Below are 19069 nucleotides of genomic sequence, written 5' to 3' on the forward strand. Positions count from 1 at the left end.
TATATATATATACATATGTTTTTTTTTTTTTGGTGTCACGTACTCAGATCATTTGGACGAGCATCTGCTTGTTAGTTATAAGCCTCATGTGGTATGGGGTTTGATTCCCCCTAAGTGTAGGGTGTGATACTCGAATTTTTGGGTGCATGAAGGATGGTCGGGGCTGGTACCGCATGTGTCTAACTACTCGATCTTGCACATAGGAAGACTCGAACCCTCGACCCCAAGAGACTTAGAACTAAAACCAAAGGGTCGCAGCTAGTGGCACTTTGTTGATTTTTTGAAAGGTTCCATCTAGGGGTGTAAACGAACCGAACACAAACGAACAAAGCTTGTGTTCGTGTTCGGTTCGTTTAAAATTTAGTTTGTTTGAAATAAGCTCGTATAAAATATAATAATTTTTTTATATATAATTATTTTATATTATTTTATATTTCAAACAATAACGATTCGAACACGAACGAACGCAACACTGTTCGTGTTTGGTTCGTTTAACTAACCGAACGAAAAAAATTTGTTTGCGTTTGTCTCGTTTACTTATCGAACAAATCGAACACAAACTCATTGACGAACCGAACACGAATTGTTCGCGAACAACGAGCTTTTTTGACAGCCCTAGTTCCATCAATGTGGAGTTTTAGGTGGTAATTGCTTGTTGGAATTGCATGAGAATCACTATAGAGGTGTTAATTCACGTGCGGTGTTTGTACGCAATAATTTTTTCTATTTCAGACTTATAGTAGCCAAGAGAGCTTGGTGCATCTGTAGCCTCCATTTTTTTATCATTAGTTTTCTTTTTCGTTGATAAAGCTATGCGACCCTAGATATATATATATGTGTGTGTGTGCGCGCGCATATATATATATATCCTAAAGTGCTTCAAAATTTAAAGGTATCATATCTTACTAAAGTCTTAAACACACATGCTGCATATTCAGATTAGTTAGTCGGGTATCTGCTTGTCAGTTGTAAGTCCCCTCTAGTCTGGAAAAATATTACATCACGACTCCGAACGCAGAGCTACGCTCAGATTGCAATAGTTAGAAATATTACATAGGGCTCATATAATAACCTTCGGTCATTCCTTTTTAATATATATAACTAGTTTTAGTTCATTTTGATTGTTGGTGGGTTCTTAGCTGGGAGTTTAAAATGTTGATTTTTGTCTTCCACGTAAGAAGTTGATTTTACACCTTATTTTTGTATAATTTGAAATATGCATTAATTTATTTAAAGAAGAGGTTGATAGTTTGATATTTTTTTTGCTTTTTTTCTTATGAAATATCTTTTTTATACATTCAAAAATCCTTTTTTTTTATTTTAAGGCTCGTAGGCCAGCCCGACCCATGGATTCCGGGTTCTTGCTATGATTTTTAAAATAGAAATCAGGCTCAAGCCCGCTTTGATCGGTTAAAACTCAAACAAGTCTTACCCACGCCAAGCCCGACCCGTCATACGCCCATGCCTAATTCCGATCATTTATCTTAAATATTAAGTAATAATTATATTTATGATTTAATATTTATTTTAGATAATTTCTCATAAAGACTATAATCATCCTATTAAATTTAAATATATAATCTAATTAATAAATTATAATTGCTAGATAAAAATCAATTTAAATTAATTAGATATTTGTATGATGCATATGCTCTGATCAGTTCATTAAAATGTGCTTAAGATATACATTGAGGGTCAGATATTAATTCTATTTACATTTTAGTAGATATATATGATGTCACATGTATTGTTTTAAAATAAGTTATTAAAATAAATAATCAAACCAAAGAAGTGAAGTTGATGGAGTTGATGATATAATAATTTCATTTCATATTATTTTTATTTTGCATTTTATGATAAAAATTTTAAAAATTACAAACGATATCCGTCAAGCTTTACAAATGAATTCCAAAGAAAGTCGAAAGATATCTTGAATGCAATACATTTATATACCACCCTAATCTTTAAATCACATTAAAAAAGCCACTAATTTTAACTCAATGTGATTTTTGTCTCATTTGGGGGCGGCCGTGCGCTAACACACACTATATTAACTGAAAACTACATTTTGCAACCAAACCTGACTAAGTGCAGTGACTGCTAGAAATCTACGGTCATCTTTTTAAACTTCTTTTGCAGCAGTTTCAAAGCTATATTTTTTTTTTTTTTCAAACAGCTGCAACTTCCCCAAAGAGACCCTTAAACACCAAGTGTCACATAAATAAATATAAATAATTAGATACTAGATACATAAATATGTACAACTTCATGATATTTATATAAACCCCCCTTAAAACTTGGAAATATCATGATGCTTGAATGTAGAGATCTTGTTCAGTAATCATGAAAACTCCAATTGAGCTACCTGGTTCCATAATGAACTGCTCTTGAAAAGAACCCATTCTCTTGCTGGCCAAATCAAGGGAGCTTTCCTGAAGGTTGGGAAGACCCTCTGCCTGCACGCCATTGCCACATATGAGAAACTGATTGCCAAAGATGAAAGATCCCGACGCCCGGATTGCGATCCCGTCATCGCCGTGGGAACGGCAATGGAGCTTCTCGACGACATGGATGAGTTTTTCGCGCGGCCGGTTGCCTGTTAATTTTCGCCTTATGTCAGTGAGAGCTGGAAATATGCGACTTTGTCCACGGAACTGTTTTCCTGAGAATCTGCAAAAATAACAGGATTTATTTCTGGTTTTTTTTTTTTTAACACGAAAGTGATATGCATGTAAATATGAAAATTTAGGTGTTAGATATGATACATAAATACATAAGGATTGTGTGGTAGGAATGTAAATTTTGGAAAGTATAATTGTCTAAGTCTTCACTGAGAATTTTAACAAATTAATTACTGCCTAGCTAATGAAGGATTATTGTTAATTACCAAAACGGAATTACAGGCTGAGAAATAGTACCTGAAAACTGATTTCTCATCATAGAAGCTTTTAGCATGATGCCAGTGCCCATCAGCGCCGTCAAACAACAAGTAATAGTGTATGGCAAGCATCTAAATCATGAAAATAAAGGCTAATAGCATAAGCAATCCAAGCTTGTGAGGTTATATATATATAGTCAACAATAAAAACAAATAAAGTGTCAAAATAGCCCTCTGACGATTCACGTTGTGTCATTTTACTCCCAAAGTCTATAAAAGTGTCAAATTAGGCCCAAACTCTTTTAATGGAGGCTATTTGAGGATTAAATTGGTATTTTTATATATTCTAGGACTAAATCGATCCCCTAAAAGAGTCGAGGGACCATTTCACACACACACACACACCATGCAAGCACACAAGTCAAGATCCCTTGATTATTGACATGGGTCTATAAAAATGTCAGATTAGTCCTCACACTCTTTTAATACGAGCTACCCAGAAAAGATTGTCCTAGCCCCAATTAAAATTGTCTGGGGACTAAAATGCCCTTCTGCAAATAGTCAAGGGATCATTTAGAGATTTTTCTCATTCCAGAAATTAATGTTAAATCTAATCTAATACGCAAATGATTGGACAGCATCATAGGACACTAAAGCTCCATGCTTTCTGTCTCAATTAGAAGCCAGTGCTTCATTGCAAGCCAAAATCTACAATCTAATCATGAAAAACGACGTTTGAACAAAGACTAGAAACTCAGAAGTTAACAGAAGCTCACATCAGCCATGTCCTTCATTTTCTGAACTGGATCAAAAACTTTTCGAATGTATGCGGCCAAATCCACGCTTTTTTTCTCGTATTTCTTTATAAATGGATGAGTCAGAAGCTGTAAAATATTCAGTATGAGTAAGATCGGGTACCAAGGATAATCAGTAATAACAATATGCATATTTCATGTTAGTAAGAGGAGATATTTGCAAAAAAATAATAAATGAGAAAGTGAGGAAAGAAAATAGAAAAGGAAGAAATCTATCACGCCCGAATTTCTCTCCAATATATAGAATGAAGCCCAAGAAACTAAATTACATTGAAATATAAACTAAATGAAAAACATCATGTTGAACATAAAACTAGATATAATCCAGCGGAGACTGGGAGAAGGAATTATAAGGATATAAAAAGCTGAAAAAGACAAAATAACTAAAGAAAATTCACATGCATGCCACAAAATTAGTTTGTATTTACATATCCAACATCTAAACTTCATATTTAATTGCTTGGAACTTCAATTTTAACATCACATCAAAAATAGCACATACTTTTTAAGAGTTAAATAAATTTTTCATGCATAGGTTTATGACACAGTTTTATATTAAGTGTTAGATATGTAAATTCATGAGAATTGTTTGGTATGTATGTAAATTTCCCAATAACAAAATGAATTAAGCATCATATAACAGAAGAGTAAATTATTTTTTTAATACCTCATCTGCTCTTGGTCTTGCACTAGGATCTTTATTAAGGCAAGAATCAATGAAGGAGCAGAACTCTGGTGAAAATGAATCCTTAGGAGGTGAAGGTGATGGATCATACATAATCTGCAATGAGATTGGTATAATTATTGAAGGTTTTCAGAAAGCAACTTAATCAATATAATAACATAAGAAACAGAAATTGAAATTCAAGTGACTGTTAAAAGCTATTAAAGAAAAGAGATACTTACATACGAAGCACACAATTCTTATATATTTACGTATATCATATCTAAACTTTCATATTTGCACACATAGCAGTCAAATCTTCAATATCACATACAAAAAAAAAAAAACACTATTATCACTTTCTAAAAGTAAAATACCTTTTCAAGCACTAAAGTGTTATGCATGTAAATATGAAAGTTTAGGTGTGGATATTTTTATACATAAGAATTGTGTGTGACATATGTAAATTTCCCAAGTTTATAATCAATAGATGCAATTTCATAATTGGGAAACGTCTTTGAAAAAACACCCTTGTCTCCTAAATTCTAAAAAAAGGCACTACTGAAAAATTGGTTAATTATAGACCTAAAAGCAATATCAGATTGCCTTACCTGTAACATCAGATTGACAGCTCCTTCACTAGCTGAATAGGGAAATTTACCAGTAGCACACTCGAGCATGGCTACACCAAAGCTCCAGATATCAGCAGAATATGAATAACTCTCATTTCGGATTCTCTCAGGTGACATGTATGTAACCGTTCCAACAAAAGTTTCACACTGGAATAATCATTTAGCTAGGTAAGCAACAGAAATTCATTCTATCTTCTGAAAAGAAGACATTTTTTTAATAAAGTAAAGTTTCAAAATATTCCCGACTATTTGTATTGGGTTATTTTAATCCCATAGTTTATAAAAGTGCTACATTAATATCCAGACTTTTTTAATGGGGGCTAAAAATAGTTCTCATTGGGGATTATTTCAACCCATATTAAAAGAGTCTGAGGATTAAATTGACACTTTTATACTCTGAGAGTGAGGGGGACTATTTTGACACTTTTCTATTTATTGAATGCACAAGATGCAAAGAAAAAAAAAGTAGAAATCTACATGAAAAGCAGAACACATACCATAGATATTGAGTTGTTTAAAGCTGCACTAATACCAAAATCAGAAATCTTAGTCTCGCCTTTGAGATTTATGAGCAAGTTTGCCGGTTTTATATCTCTGTGAACCAAACGTCTTTCTCCATGTAAATATCCCAGTGCCTTCATAATTTACAATTACTCAGTTCTAAGGAAAAAAAAAAAACATACATCACAAAAGGAGTAAGTGCCAAAATAGTCATATTCCCAGAGTCTACAAAAGTGTCAAATTAGTCCTCAGATTATTTCATGTCGAAGGACTAAATTGATAATTTTATAAATTATGGGACTAAAATGGCCCCATGAAAACAATTAGGGGATTACTTTGACACTTAACTACATCAAAATATTAGATATCTTACAAGAAATATATCCTTACAAGCAATAATTTATGAACCATGTGCGAAAGAATTGGCTCAGGTATGGACTTTTTTAACAACAGAACATCTGCAAGTGAACCTCCATCCACATATTCGAGTGCAATGCTTATCTGTCCATACTCAGGGGTATAAAATGCCCCATGGAATTCAACTAGTCCTTGAAAACAAGCTGCCTCACATAGCGTTTTTACTTCGTTAAGAAGTTGCTGCCTTTTCTCCTATGAAGAACAAAGGAGAATAAAATTATAAGGGAGAAAAGCAACCCTAGTTCTTAGAAATGAATAAGAAAAACAGCACTTCTTTCTTCTTATGATATCCGTTAGGAAATTATAAAGATAGCTTATAGTAATGTTATAACCAGTTTCGCACATATATAGGGAAAAATACAGTAGCAGTGGACGAAAAGAAATAAGAATATAAGGCATTGATGACCAATTCATGAAAAAATTAAATCAGCGACATTGAAGGCTGAACTAATATCAAACTTTTCATATCTTCAAATTTATAATCATCTGTCCCAGTGCATAATATGATTTTATATAATGTTGCCTTCTTAGCAAACAATCTCTTAAATGAACCCATGGAAAAGCTTTCAAAATTTATATGTGCTATTATTTTATCACCCAGTTTAAATTTTGTGCACATCATGTTAAAATCAATAGTAAAGTTATAATTATCAAAATTAACAATCAATATTATATAATTATTTCCATCAAAATTAGACAAATAACAAATATAATATAAGGCAAATGATGAAAATGCAAAACTACAAATATGCTTCATAATAGGTACTAATAAGACAACTCACTAGTTTCTAGAGAATAAGAAGCTTACAAGGGAGAGTGAACAGTTTTGACTCTTCTAAGTTTGATTTTCATAGTCATAGTTTATTTAATGTGATAAAAGTAAACAAGTGCGATGGCAACAATTTGTATCAAAAGTTTTAGAAACTATTCATACCTCAGTAGCCTAAAAATAAGGGGACATTAACATATATACCACACAATTCTTATCTATTTACATATACAACACCCAAAGTGTGATATTTATTCGGTGTCATAAACCTACGCATAAAAAAGTGTTATCATTTTTAAAAAGATAATAATAGTGGTATTTTTATATTATATTAAACATTTAAGTGCTATACATGAAAATATAAAAGTTTAGGCGTTAGATATGTAAAAACATAGAAATTGTGTGAAAAAATAAATTGCAATACCAATAAAACGAGCAAAGAGGTTCACCTTTTCGAAGACGTTAATCTTCTTTAAGGCTAAGATTCTGTGAACTGTTGTATGAATGGCCTTGTAAACAACACTGCTTGACCCACATCCGATGGCTCCAAACACATGCATCTCGCGGGAAGAACAACGATAAGATTGTTCACTATTGTCAACATCATCAAAAATCCCACTTGTTCGCTTCTCCAAGCCGTGTTCGGAGAAGCTGTAAACTCCGCAAGACTTGCTCAATAAATTGACAGCTCCTTCATTCGCTACCTTCATTAAAATAACAAAAATAAAAATTAGTATATTTTTGTTTTTTATTTTAAGAATTAAAGGAGACCTTTCCACTGAAAATATATAAAAGCGGCATTTACATATGCACCACCCAATTTATACGTATTTACATATCTAACACCTGAACTTTGATTTTTACATTTATGCCACTCAAATCTTTCACATCACATCAAAAATACCATTTAAATTTTAAAAAGTTAAATGCATGCTTCAATGCATGGGTAAGGTGGCATATATTTAAAAATTGAAGTTTAGGTGTTAGATATGCAAATGCATAAGAATTGAGTGGTATGCATGTAAAATCTTTCTATATAAAAATAGATCAACACATCTTCTATAAAACAAAAAGGTGAACGCATGTTAATAACATCACGTTATTATGATATTTGGAAAGCGTGTTACATGTCTGCTATTAAAAATGGCAAACAAAATTTTTAAGGAAAAAACAATTTTATATGTAGTACATAAATTTTGACCATTTACAAAATTAACATCCTTGTACCTCTATTTTAAAAAGAATATATAAAGAGAACTAAATGGTATATCCTAGCATATCCCATTTTCATCATTTTAAACTTATTTCTCTTTTTTTATTAACAGTCAACAAGCATATCAAATATGAATATCTAATTTCACTTTTTTTTGCATATTTAATTTGGCATGCCAAGTGGTGTAATATTTTCAAACACTAAACATAATCAAGGTATCCCCAAAGTGCTAGAAAAAAAAAATCATCCCTTCAGAAGCATCCGTACTTACAAAGCATTAGGTGAAATTACTCATATTTGGAAAGATGAATTCAAAACACTCTGTAGCATGAGGTCCTGCCCGACAAATGATTAAGAAAACTTTCCATTCTGCGGCAACATTTTCACATTCTTCCTTTGAAACTATATCTCAAAGTTCTATTAAATTCTTACCATATATGAGTCTAAGGAATCCATTGAAATTCCCATGGAAGGTCCAGTCTCCGCATCAAATAAAGGCTGTAGCTTTTTCTTTAATTCCGCTAACCCAGCCATAAGGAATTCTTGCAGCCTAACACCCAAAATCAAAATTAAAACTAAAATCAATTGACCTTCCAGGAAAAAACTACATTTGACTACTGCAATCAAAGAGGGATAATTCAAAAATAAATATCAGGATAGACAGTGACATACAAAATCAAAATTTTTATTAAAAAAATCTACTAAAATGAAAAAGGATTAAAATATATGATGGCCAAAAGGAATTAAGAAGATATCAAATAAAGATGAGAAAGCTATTTTGAAAATCTATTAATAAGATTGTAAGTGAATGCACTCTGTAGTTGAATGAATCATTAACTTAAAATTTACATACATACCACACAGTTGAGTAAGATATAAACATTTTGGGAATTTACATACAAACCACACAGTTCTTATGTATTGACATATGTAATGCCTTAAATTTCATATTTATGTTTATAAAAAAATGGTTTCATAAACGTATATATGAAATAGCTGTATTTCACTATTAAAAAGTAAGCATTAGTGGAATTTTGATGTGATTTTAAGGATTTGGGTGGTATTCATGTAAATATTAAACTTTAGGCATTAGATATGTATATATATAAGAACTGTGTGGTATGTATGCAAATGCCCAAACATTTTTTATACGCTTAGAGAATAAATGAGTCAAGGTGGAACACCACTCAACTTGTTTATTTTTACATTCATGAACTTATTTTTAGTTCATTAAGAAACTAGTTAAACCTGATGGCTGGTATACAAATCATTTTTTCTTAAATACAACATATTTGATACTAATGTATTATATTGTTCATTTACTAGGCAAAATTATTTTTTGTCACTATTATTTTCATTTTTCACAAATCACTATGCATTTCTTTCACTTTCAATTCCAAACTTTGATTGCTCCTGGTCACAAAAGTTGTGTATAAATAAGTAACATGCTAAGAATATGCTAAAATTCAAGAATTTGGAGGCAAACACATCATTTCATTTCAAACTCAAATTGGAGCACAAGTGCAAGAGAATCGGAGCATAGTGCATCTTGTTCTTCGTAGCTTGTCCACAATCAATACACCCTCTTAGACCCAGATGCATTTTCTATAACGCACATTGGCCCATCATAATTTGCAACATCTATGTCCTTTTTTAGCCCTATTTATACACCACAATCCCCTTTGAACTTGACGCGGGGCTGGGGCAGCAGGACTACCCAGGCCATACAATTCAGCCAAATGGCTCATTGGAGCACAAGTGCAAGAGAATCGAAGCATAGCTTATCTTGTTCTTCATAGCTTGTCCACAATCAATACACCCTCTTAGACCCAGATGCATCTTCTATAACGCACCATTGGCCCATCATAATTTGCATCATCTATGTCCTTTTTTAGCCCTATTTATACGCCACAATCCCCTTTGAACTTGACGTGGGGCTAGGCCAGTTGAACTAGCCAGGCCATAAAATTCAGGCAAATGGCTCGATCCAAGTGCCAATAGTTACCCACCCCAACACCCCCCCTCCCCCGGCTGTCCCCCACAAATTATATTCCCTTCTCCTCTATATATGTGTTGTTTGAGTGCTTTGGGGTTCAATTTTGTGTTTCTTGATTTCAGAGCTCCCACCGCCAAACATCTCTCCCTTGTTAGAGTTCTATCCAAGGACGGGTGGTACTCTGGTTGCATTCTACACTAGGTGATGATTATCTCGTCATCCGGCCCTTCCCGAATACCGCCTAGCATCCCTACACCCTCCCTATTGCCGCCCAGTGTCCCTGCAAACTTCCGTTGCCGACCAACCTCTCCTGCACCCTTCTAGTCGTTGCTCAGTGTCCCTGCATCCTTCCCGTTGCCAACTAGTCTCTCCCGCACCCTTCCAATCTCCACCCAGTATCCTTGCATCCTTCCTGTTGTCGACCAACTTTCCCTGCAACCTTCCTGTAGCCGCCCTACCCTCCTGCCGATACACCTAGCTCCCTGCTTCTTCCCAGGTGTTGCCCAACCTCCTCCAGCTGTTGCCAAGACTTGACAGTGATCGGTCTACTACCACCAAGGCATTTCCCACACCTTTCCGTTGCCACCAGCCCCCTCCTACTCCTCTGTTGCCACCTCTTACCTGCCCTCCACTAATTGCGGCCATAGCACCACAAACCAGGCCAGCTGGAAGTCATCACCTTCGCCCTCGCTCTCGCCAAAGAGCCTTATTTGTAGTCGTGTCATTTTATTTTCAATTTTATGAAATCTTGTGTTTCTTTCTAAGCTCCAGCAATAATAAACATATTTGCTTATTATGGATTATTCTGGTATCAAAACTTTAATATACAATTTCAATCCTCAATTCCTTTTTGTCATATTAACTTGTTTAATTGGTGCTTTCTTAATCAATTAATGTCAAATGGATTTAACACTTATTAAATTATTAGCTTATTTATTAACTCGTTCAAGTACATAGATTAATTAGATGAACCAAGCATAATTCAAGCTCAATCATCAATAATGCAAAGCAAGTCGAGCGTGAACACATTTGACGTTTGAGCTAAAGCCGAATATGAACTTATAGTTTGGGCAAAACAAATCTAATACAGGTGTGGTCGGCCCAATACAACCCAATTTATTGAATAAGAATGTTAGGGAAAAGTTATTTAGAAGACCAAACTAAATAGATTTATAAAGTATGAGATTAATACAAGTAAGATTTTAGGTTTAGATGATACAATAAGGTTTTAGGAAAAAAAAAAGTGTTGGAATCCAATTAAACTTTAAAAGGATGGAGATCTATTGGAACAAAAAATAGTTTGATGCCAATAGAGAAAAATGCCAAATTATCACACCCCACAACAACCTCTCTTGGGCATATATAAGGTATGATTGAAATAAGTACAGCTCAGTTGATGGAATCCATCACTAACACTCATTCTGAAATTCTATCAACTAAACTAGAGTAAAAAATTCAATCACTCGAAGCAACCTAATCTATCATATCAAATAATTCCGAGCCCAATGGATTCCAATAATTAATAAATCAATTGTGCAAAAACATTCCAAAATTTTCATTCATTCAGATACATGCCTTAATGTTATTCAACTCTTATATCAGGATACGTCAAATATGATATATTTGCTTAAAAAATTGATCCTCAATATAAACCACGTCTTTCCCTCTACCTAAATAACAACTAGAGTAAAGTATAGTAAGTTTATCAGCAAGATAAATACTTCTAAAACTATGCTCTGATTTTCAGAGAGTTAAATCAACTGGATATGTCAATCATTAAATGAAAATGAAAAGCTAAAATAAAACATATACTAGTCTGATAAATTGCATGAAATCATTATCAAGTATCATTTCCTAAATAATAGACATAGTAATATGTGAGGTAATCTTACTGAACTCAATTTTTTCAGAGAATTATATCAACTTGATATGTTTGTTAATTATAAACTGAAAATGAAAAATTAAGATAATGCATATGCTATTCTAACATGTTGCATGTAGTCACTATCAAGTGGCATTTCCTAAATAATAATTGAGCTAATAATAAGTAAGGTAATCTTACAAATAATACATTAAAAGAGATATTCAATATTCAAACATAATATGCACTAGGCTTGTTAAGTTTACATGTGTTAACAGAAGAGATTATTCTTTTCATAATATTCATTTACTTATTTCATTTTTTTTTTCTTAACATGAAAGATCATACTTTAGCCTTAAAATATGTCATATATGTAGGCCAAGATTCATTAGTCGGCATAAAGTAGTGGATTCGATTAAACCTAAACCACGTATCATAGAATTAAAAATTTAGTTCGAATAGGTTTATTTTGATTCCATAAAAACACTTTTGCTGACATACCTATACAGATTATCCTAAATGAATCAACCTGAAGACCCCTTTGCCTCCATAAAAGCTCAACTTTATTACCTTACCTCTACAGGTTGTCATAGATATATTAACTTGAGTGTATTTTGCCTCTATAAAAGCTAACATTTCTCACTCTACAGGCACAGATCATCATAAGCATATCCACTCGATGATCATTTTATTGCCATAAATACTCACCCTTGTCTCCCTACTTATATAGATTATCATAAGAATATCGTTATCAACTTATCCACATAATATGATTTTTCTTAAACTCATTTCATTTTTATTATTAAACATTCAAAGGCATATATTGAAAATATAAACATAAAAATTTCAAAGTGCATTTTATCTTATTTCCAAAATAATGTTAATGTGCTTTGTATGCTTCAACTTAATGCTTTTCATAATTGAAAAATATGTGCAATCATTTAATCATGTATGTTAGAACATGAACATGTATAAATTTTTTGGGGCGTTTACATACATGCACACAATTCGTATGTATTGACATATCTCACACCAAAACTTTCATATTTACATATAAGAGTCAAATCTTTAATATCACATCAAAAAGAGCACCATTTTAACTTTTTAAAAGTGAAATAAACATTTTCATCCATAGATTTAAAGGACCAAAGTGCTATGTATGTAATATGAAAGTTTAGGTGTGAGATATGTAAATAAATAAGAATTTTGTGCTACTAATGTAAATTTCCCAATTTTTTATTATACAGCTTACATACAAACTTAACTTATAAATTACATTCACAGGACGAAATAAATTTTATTTTCTGAATTAAAAAATGGATATCTTATCCAACTAATGATCAACTATAGGACATACCTCCCATAACAGTCACCTCAAAATATTGTTCTTTTGCATAAAATCTACAAGTATAGATTTCTTGATAAGTTTTCCTACAATTTTCAATAAAAATAACCTCAAAATATCCTCTCATCATACAAGTCTCAAAGCCAATCAACTATAATATGAAGAAGTTGCATGGGAGAAATTATCAAACATCAGATTTATATATCAAAACCCTAGCTTTCTTCTTCTTCTTCTCTTCCTATTTCACTTCTTCACCCTTAGGCCTTGCCCAACTCTCTCCTTCACATGCTGCCTACGAGAAATGAGGTGTAAGCTTGTTGGATGGTTAGGTGTACATACCCATAAAAATAGATCTAAGTATTAATATAGTGATGTTAATATTTTTAACTCTATCGCAACCATCAGATTTCTCATTGCCAATAAATGAATATGAAAGTGGTAAGAGACTTAAAACTACAGTGCATTACGCCTTTGTACGATACTATTGAATTAGTGGATAGTAATATTAAATAAACTTTAGGTTAATTAATTAATTTATGACTAATTTATAATAAATAAAGTACAAATTAATGCATATAAAATTTATATAAAAATGATCCTAATAAAACATAAGATTTTACATGAATTAATTATCTTCAAGAGTTTTAATATTTTGAATAATTTTAACTTTAAGATTTTTAAAATTTTGAATATCATAAAATGATCTCAGAATTTTTTGCATAAGGCCATTTTAGTCTCAAACAATAAAATTGCTCAAGTTAGTCTTATAAATCCTCAAATATTATCTTGGATTATTTTGGATTAGAAGTTAAGAGAATATTTTGGATTAGATTTGAGAAATCAAGAGATTAAATTGGACATATAAGGCAATTAATGACTAAAACGATTTCAATGGCCATTATGAACATTTTCTAAATGCCAACACTTAAGAACAGAAAACTAAGATCTTCATAATTATAATAATTATAGAACAAACAAATTGCAAGGCTCATATTTATGGGGGAGGATGACTAAACAAAACCTAAGAAAAAACACATTGATGTCAAAATGTAGATTTAATTTTCTGTTCGTATTATCTACCATGATATGATTTTGATGCAAGAAAAGTTCATAGAAAGTACTTATATCAATTAAAGAAAACTTAAATGGATTTTATTAACCTTGAAAGACAAGATTGAAAAGTATAAGAATTTATTTGGTGGTTACGAAAAAGAAAAGTTTTTCCAAAAATATTTTCAAGTTTTAATGATATACATGATGGGGATCGCCTACTCACCACAGCAGTTAAAGTCACTTCTTTGAAGACTATTAAACGCTGAAAACAAGTCATTTAATTATGCACCATATACTCCCCTAAGAAAGGAAAATAAAATTAAACTACAAACATACTTTCAGCAATCAGCATAGCATATATCAACATGATCAGAGGTCCTTATCTCTTCAAAAAGATATAATATGACATCCACCATAATTGAAAAAAGAAACCATGATGGCAAAATGGTCACACAGCTGTTATCTGTATTAATATTAAAAGTAAACGCATCAAACTTTGTTCTCAATGTGTAATATTTTGAGTGAATAATACTTCCTGAAAATGTTCTGGAATTGACACAAACAAATGCTGATCTATCTACAATTAACTTTCATTCTTAGACTAGCTAAACACCCAAAAATTCAGCAATTCTGAAAGATAACAAACCAACCAAAAACTTACATCAACTTCCTTGAAAAATGAAGGCCTTTGAATCCATATACCTACAAAAACTGCTTCCCTATTCTTCTTTAAATCAAGAAAAGCCAGCCTCACTAATAAAAAATCAACCAGTCAAACAATACAAATTCCATTCCACAGTCTTTTTTTTAAAAAGAATGGTGAGCATAAGGGTGTGCATTGTTCGGAAATAATTGTGAAACCGAACCAAAGCAACCCTATTACTAATTAAATTTAGTTGTTAAAATATGCGTTCATTTATGTAAATTAAAAAGTGATGTAAAGATTGACATGAATACTATTATTCCAAATACTAAGATTAAAAATTTTAATAATCATTATTTGGCATGGTTATTAATATGTACTAGTTAAGTTAAAAGATATTCAACTCCATTATTGAAGTTAAATTTGCAAGCATAAAATGCGAACACGGGCAAAAATGGAGCAAGAAGATGAACTCATTGTGTTGGGTTCAAAATGGATGAACCCGTGTTAAAGCCAAAACTAAAGATGAGAGCATGATAAAAGCAAGGAGCTGGAAAAAGCCAACTTGACACCATGATTGCGTCATGAGCAAAAGACAATAATTTGTGTTTGGATAGATTTTATAATTAGGACTTAGGAAGTAATAGTAAATTGATATACTACACTTTGTAATCTCTTCGGGCCTTCAAAGTATCAAGACCTCCGTGGTGAGCTAGCTATACTCATGCAAACATCTTCTATTGCGATCTACTAGCTCCAATTCAAACAGCTCTCTAATAAAAATCACAAGCACTCACGAATTATTCCTAGAGAGTCCTTTTGAATATGACTTCAATAGTGCTTCTTAGTTAAGCTATTAGGATGTGATAGTTGTATTATATACAATCCCAGCCACCATAACACAACAGGTTATGCACAATCCCATCGATAATATGTCAACACCATTGGCTGACCAAATTATCAACTCCTAACAATTATTCCGGCACCCACTCCAAGCATATTGGACAAGCTCTAATCAGAAAGTCAATCTAATCCAAACATTCTATAATTATTGCACCAAATTCAAAACAAGCATGCAAATTGCCTAGAATAAACTATAAATGATGAACTCATTCGAAAGAAGGGACGCATTGTGTTCACAAAGTCCTCTGCATTGTTTTGGGCTACAAAAATTCAAAATATCGCGGCCTCCCTCGAAAAGAAAGTAAAAATAAAAAATGAAGATTTGGGAGTTTTACTGTGATGTTCCCGATCAAATTCTCAAAAGGCATGTGAGATAGTAAATAAGACACTACTCAGAGATTTTGCCCTCAATTTGCGAGGATTTTAAGATAGGAGGTTCGAGGTTTCCCAATAGGCACAAGCCCCTGTGGTTAATTACTCCTCCCGTTAATGGGAGATCACTTTCGATTAAAGTTATACATTAGACGCTAAGTATTCAAACTTAGCATATAGTAGTAGCAAATTTTAATTTTAAAATAATAAAATTTATCACCAAAGCTTGAAGCGAATGGTGGGGGAAATGATGATGAACCTGATCAAGATCTCATATTTTTGTCATTCCGAGCTATCCTAATCCATGGTTTACTAAGTTAATGGAGGTAGTCGACCCAACCTAACAAAAGAATCCTTGTCATTAGCCATGAGTTGTTTTGTCCACAAAAACCTTATAAACCTGGGGCGATTGTTTGTCTGAGTTGTCCAAAAAAAGTTATTTGTGGACTGTGATATCGCATGTGTCATTCTAATTGATTTTTTTGGCTTAAGGACAAGAATTGTTGGATAAGTTCAATACAAATTTGTGGAAGTGTCTTGGGAGAAGAGTTGGTCAATTTATATGAGACGAAACCTCAATTATGGAATCATTGTGTGATAAGATTCATAATTTGATAGTTTCTTTTTGGATGTTAGCCGATTTATTTCATGCGCACAACCTAAATTACTCAAGAACATCATATATTTTATTCTAAAAAAATACAAAAGAATATGTTATGTGCCTTAATACTTTTTATCCCAAACTAATGTCAATCTCTAAATTGCCAAAGACATTTGTTGGAGAAGAACAAATCCATGCAACATAACCCACCACTCACTCTCCGAGTAATGCAAAGCAAAATAAATTCGGTAGAAATAAAAGAAAGAAGAAATCATTACATCTACACTCGAGTCTCTATAACTAGCTAGTTTTCCATATTCTCCATCTGCTAGTTTGATGTGTCATGAAGCTTCCCTCTACAACTTCACATTTGTACTCACATTGTAGAATTATTCTTAATGAGGTGTTGGAGCTTCTCAAGCGTGACATGAAGTTTGTCTTTTGAGATTTTTCAAAACTTTAAATGCAATTGAATACTTCTTTCAATAGAAAAAATAAAAGTAAATTGAGAATGCTTTGCTGTGTAGTTGTCACACTATAGGTTTATTTTTAACTTGGAGAGATATAATCCAATAATCTAAAATAATAGCGTTCTAACTATTTAATGAGCGATAAGGGCCATTTACATACAAATCACCCAATTCCTATATATTTACATATCTAACTTCTACTCTGCTTTTCTATTTATACCACCCAAAGCTTTCATAGCATATCAAAGATTAAAAAATAACACTATATAAAACTTTTACAAGGTGAATTGCGTCTTCTCATGCATAGTTAAGGTGGTATACATATAAATATTGAAATTTAGGGCTTAGATATGTAAATATATAAGAATTGAGTGGTGTGAATGTAAATTTCTAAGTAATGAATTGTGTCAGAAATAGGAGAAATAGACTGGTATCGCGGGATGTTCCGAGATTCAGAGAAGTCAAGCTTTCTACATTAACAAATCATGAAAGGGGAAAACAGCATGGCCATTTTAATCATAAAAATTTCTCATGCATAAAAATTAGCACGAATATGATCCACCTGAAAGCAGCAAGAGGGATTTCAATCCGAGGAGGAAGCCGATGGAGAGCGATGTGGGAAGGCTAGGGCATACAAGGGACAAAAACCGAAGCAGGAATTAAAGCTACAGCACAGCAGAACATCATAATCGGAGTAAAAAAACTAACAAATCCAAGCTGAGAACGCTAGACCGGAACGAATCAGAGACTACTTTGGATGATGGATTTCGACGTTAGCGGAGAACAAGAAGCAGGGAGCGATTGGATCTGACCTTGATCGGAAGAAGCCCGAAGCCCGGCTGCGCAGATCAAATCTGCGGCCCCCGCAATTCGACGGTTGGCGGCTCCGTCGTCTTCGTCTGTAACAACTACCAAGTAGCTGAAATAGATGCTGCTGTAACGGGGCTTCACAGAGCCTTCAAGTCTAGCAGTTTGTTAAGAGGCTGTATGGCAAACGGATTAGATTTAAGTAAGGATTAAATCCTCTAAATCTGAATTTAATTAATCTTAAAAAAATAATTATGCAATAAATTTGATAAATTTAATTAAGAAATTGTTTGGTAACTTCTGTTAAGATTTTACAAAATTTTATTATTATTGTTAGGATAATATATTATTTTATTACTTATAATAAAAATTAAGTATTAAATTTAATTAAATTCAATTTAAATATTAGCTCTAATTTTGCTAATTAAGAAGTAATGAATTATTAAGCTAATTGATTTTAATAAAAAAATTAGGCGAATTACTTATTGAATAATAGTTTTATATTAGTTATGAATTAAATTTAATTATCAAATTCACGGCTTTATTTTGTTCAAATTCAAGATAAATCCCGCTCTAAATTGATTACCATCAAATGTTTTGATTTATATTTAGAAACTTTACATATATATCACTCAATTATTATGTATTTATAAATGTACCAGTTAAATTTTAATAGTGAAACATTTACATTCATTTGTTTTTTTTTTTTTTCTTGGAATGGTAAGCACAAAAGAAAATATATGAAAAATGTGAGTCTAAAAGATGATATCTACTATTCAAATCCGCAAGTTTAAAAATTAAGCTTTTGATTTATATAGAAATACATAAAAAAAACTATTAGTATGGCTTTAGTGATCTAATTCGAGCGACTAGAATAGATTCAGTGCGGCTATGACTCATGGCTCATTATACTCGATTTCTAACAGGCTTAAATTGAGTTATTTCAATCCATTTCGGCTCAGAAACCGCTCGGGCAAGCTCAAAATTAAAACAAATCGAATTAAATTATTTGGATATGTTTCAACTCAAAATTGGCTTCAAAATTAGCTCCCAACTCATTATATTCTATTTTACTTAGTAATATATGTGTGTGTGTGTGTGTGTGTGTGTGTGTGTGTGTCTATATATA

The 19069-nt window shown here is 32.3% G+C and overlaps 1 protein-coding gene across 2 annotated transcripts; it reads right to left on the minus strand.

Annotated features, from left to right (window-relative positions):
* Positions 1–1980: 1980 nt before the first annotated feature.
* LOC110031000 (mitogen-activated protein kinase kinase 3) lies at positions 1981–17959 on the minus strand. 2 transcript variants are annotated; one of them, XM_020734014.1, is made up of 10 exons: positions 17946–17959; positions 8322–8439; positions 7126–7380; positions 5881–6099; positions 5487–5624; positions 4969–5136; positions 4361–4474; positions 3655–3762; positions 2919–3010; positions 1981–2670 (listed from the first exon to the last, which is right to left on the minus strand). In XM_020734014.1, the coding sequence occupies exons 2-10, from the start codon at positions 8421–8423 to the stop codon at positions 2307–2309; spliced, it is 1560 nt and encodes a 519-aa protein (XP_020589673.1). In that variant the 5' UTR covers positions 8424–8439; positions 17946–17959; the 3' UTR covers positions 1981–2306. The 2 variants fall into 2 exon arrangements, with proteins under 2 accessions (XP_020589673.1, XP_020589672.1); XM_020734013.1 differs by having other exon boundaries at positions 17696–17958.
* Between the last annotated feature and the right edge of the window lie 1110 nt (positions 17960–19069).

Source organism: Phalaenopsis equestris, unplaced genomic scaffold (assembly GCF_001263595.1).
Source record: "Phalaenopsis equestris unplaced genomic scaffold, ASM126359v1 Scaffold000761, whole genome shotgun sequence".
NCBI classification, from domain to species: Eukaryota; Viridiplantae; Streptophyta; class Magnoliopsida; order Asparagales; family Orchidaceae; genus Phalaenopsis; species Phalaenopsis equestris.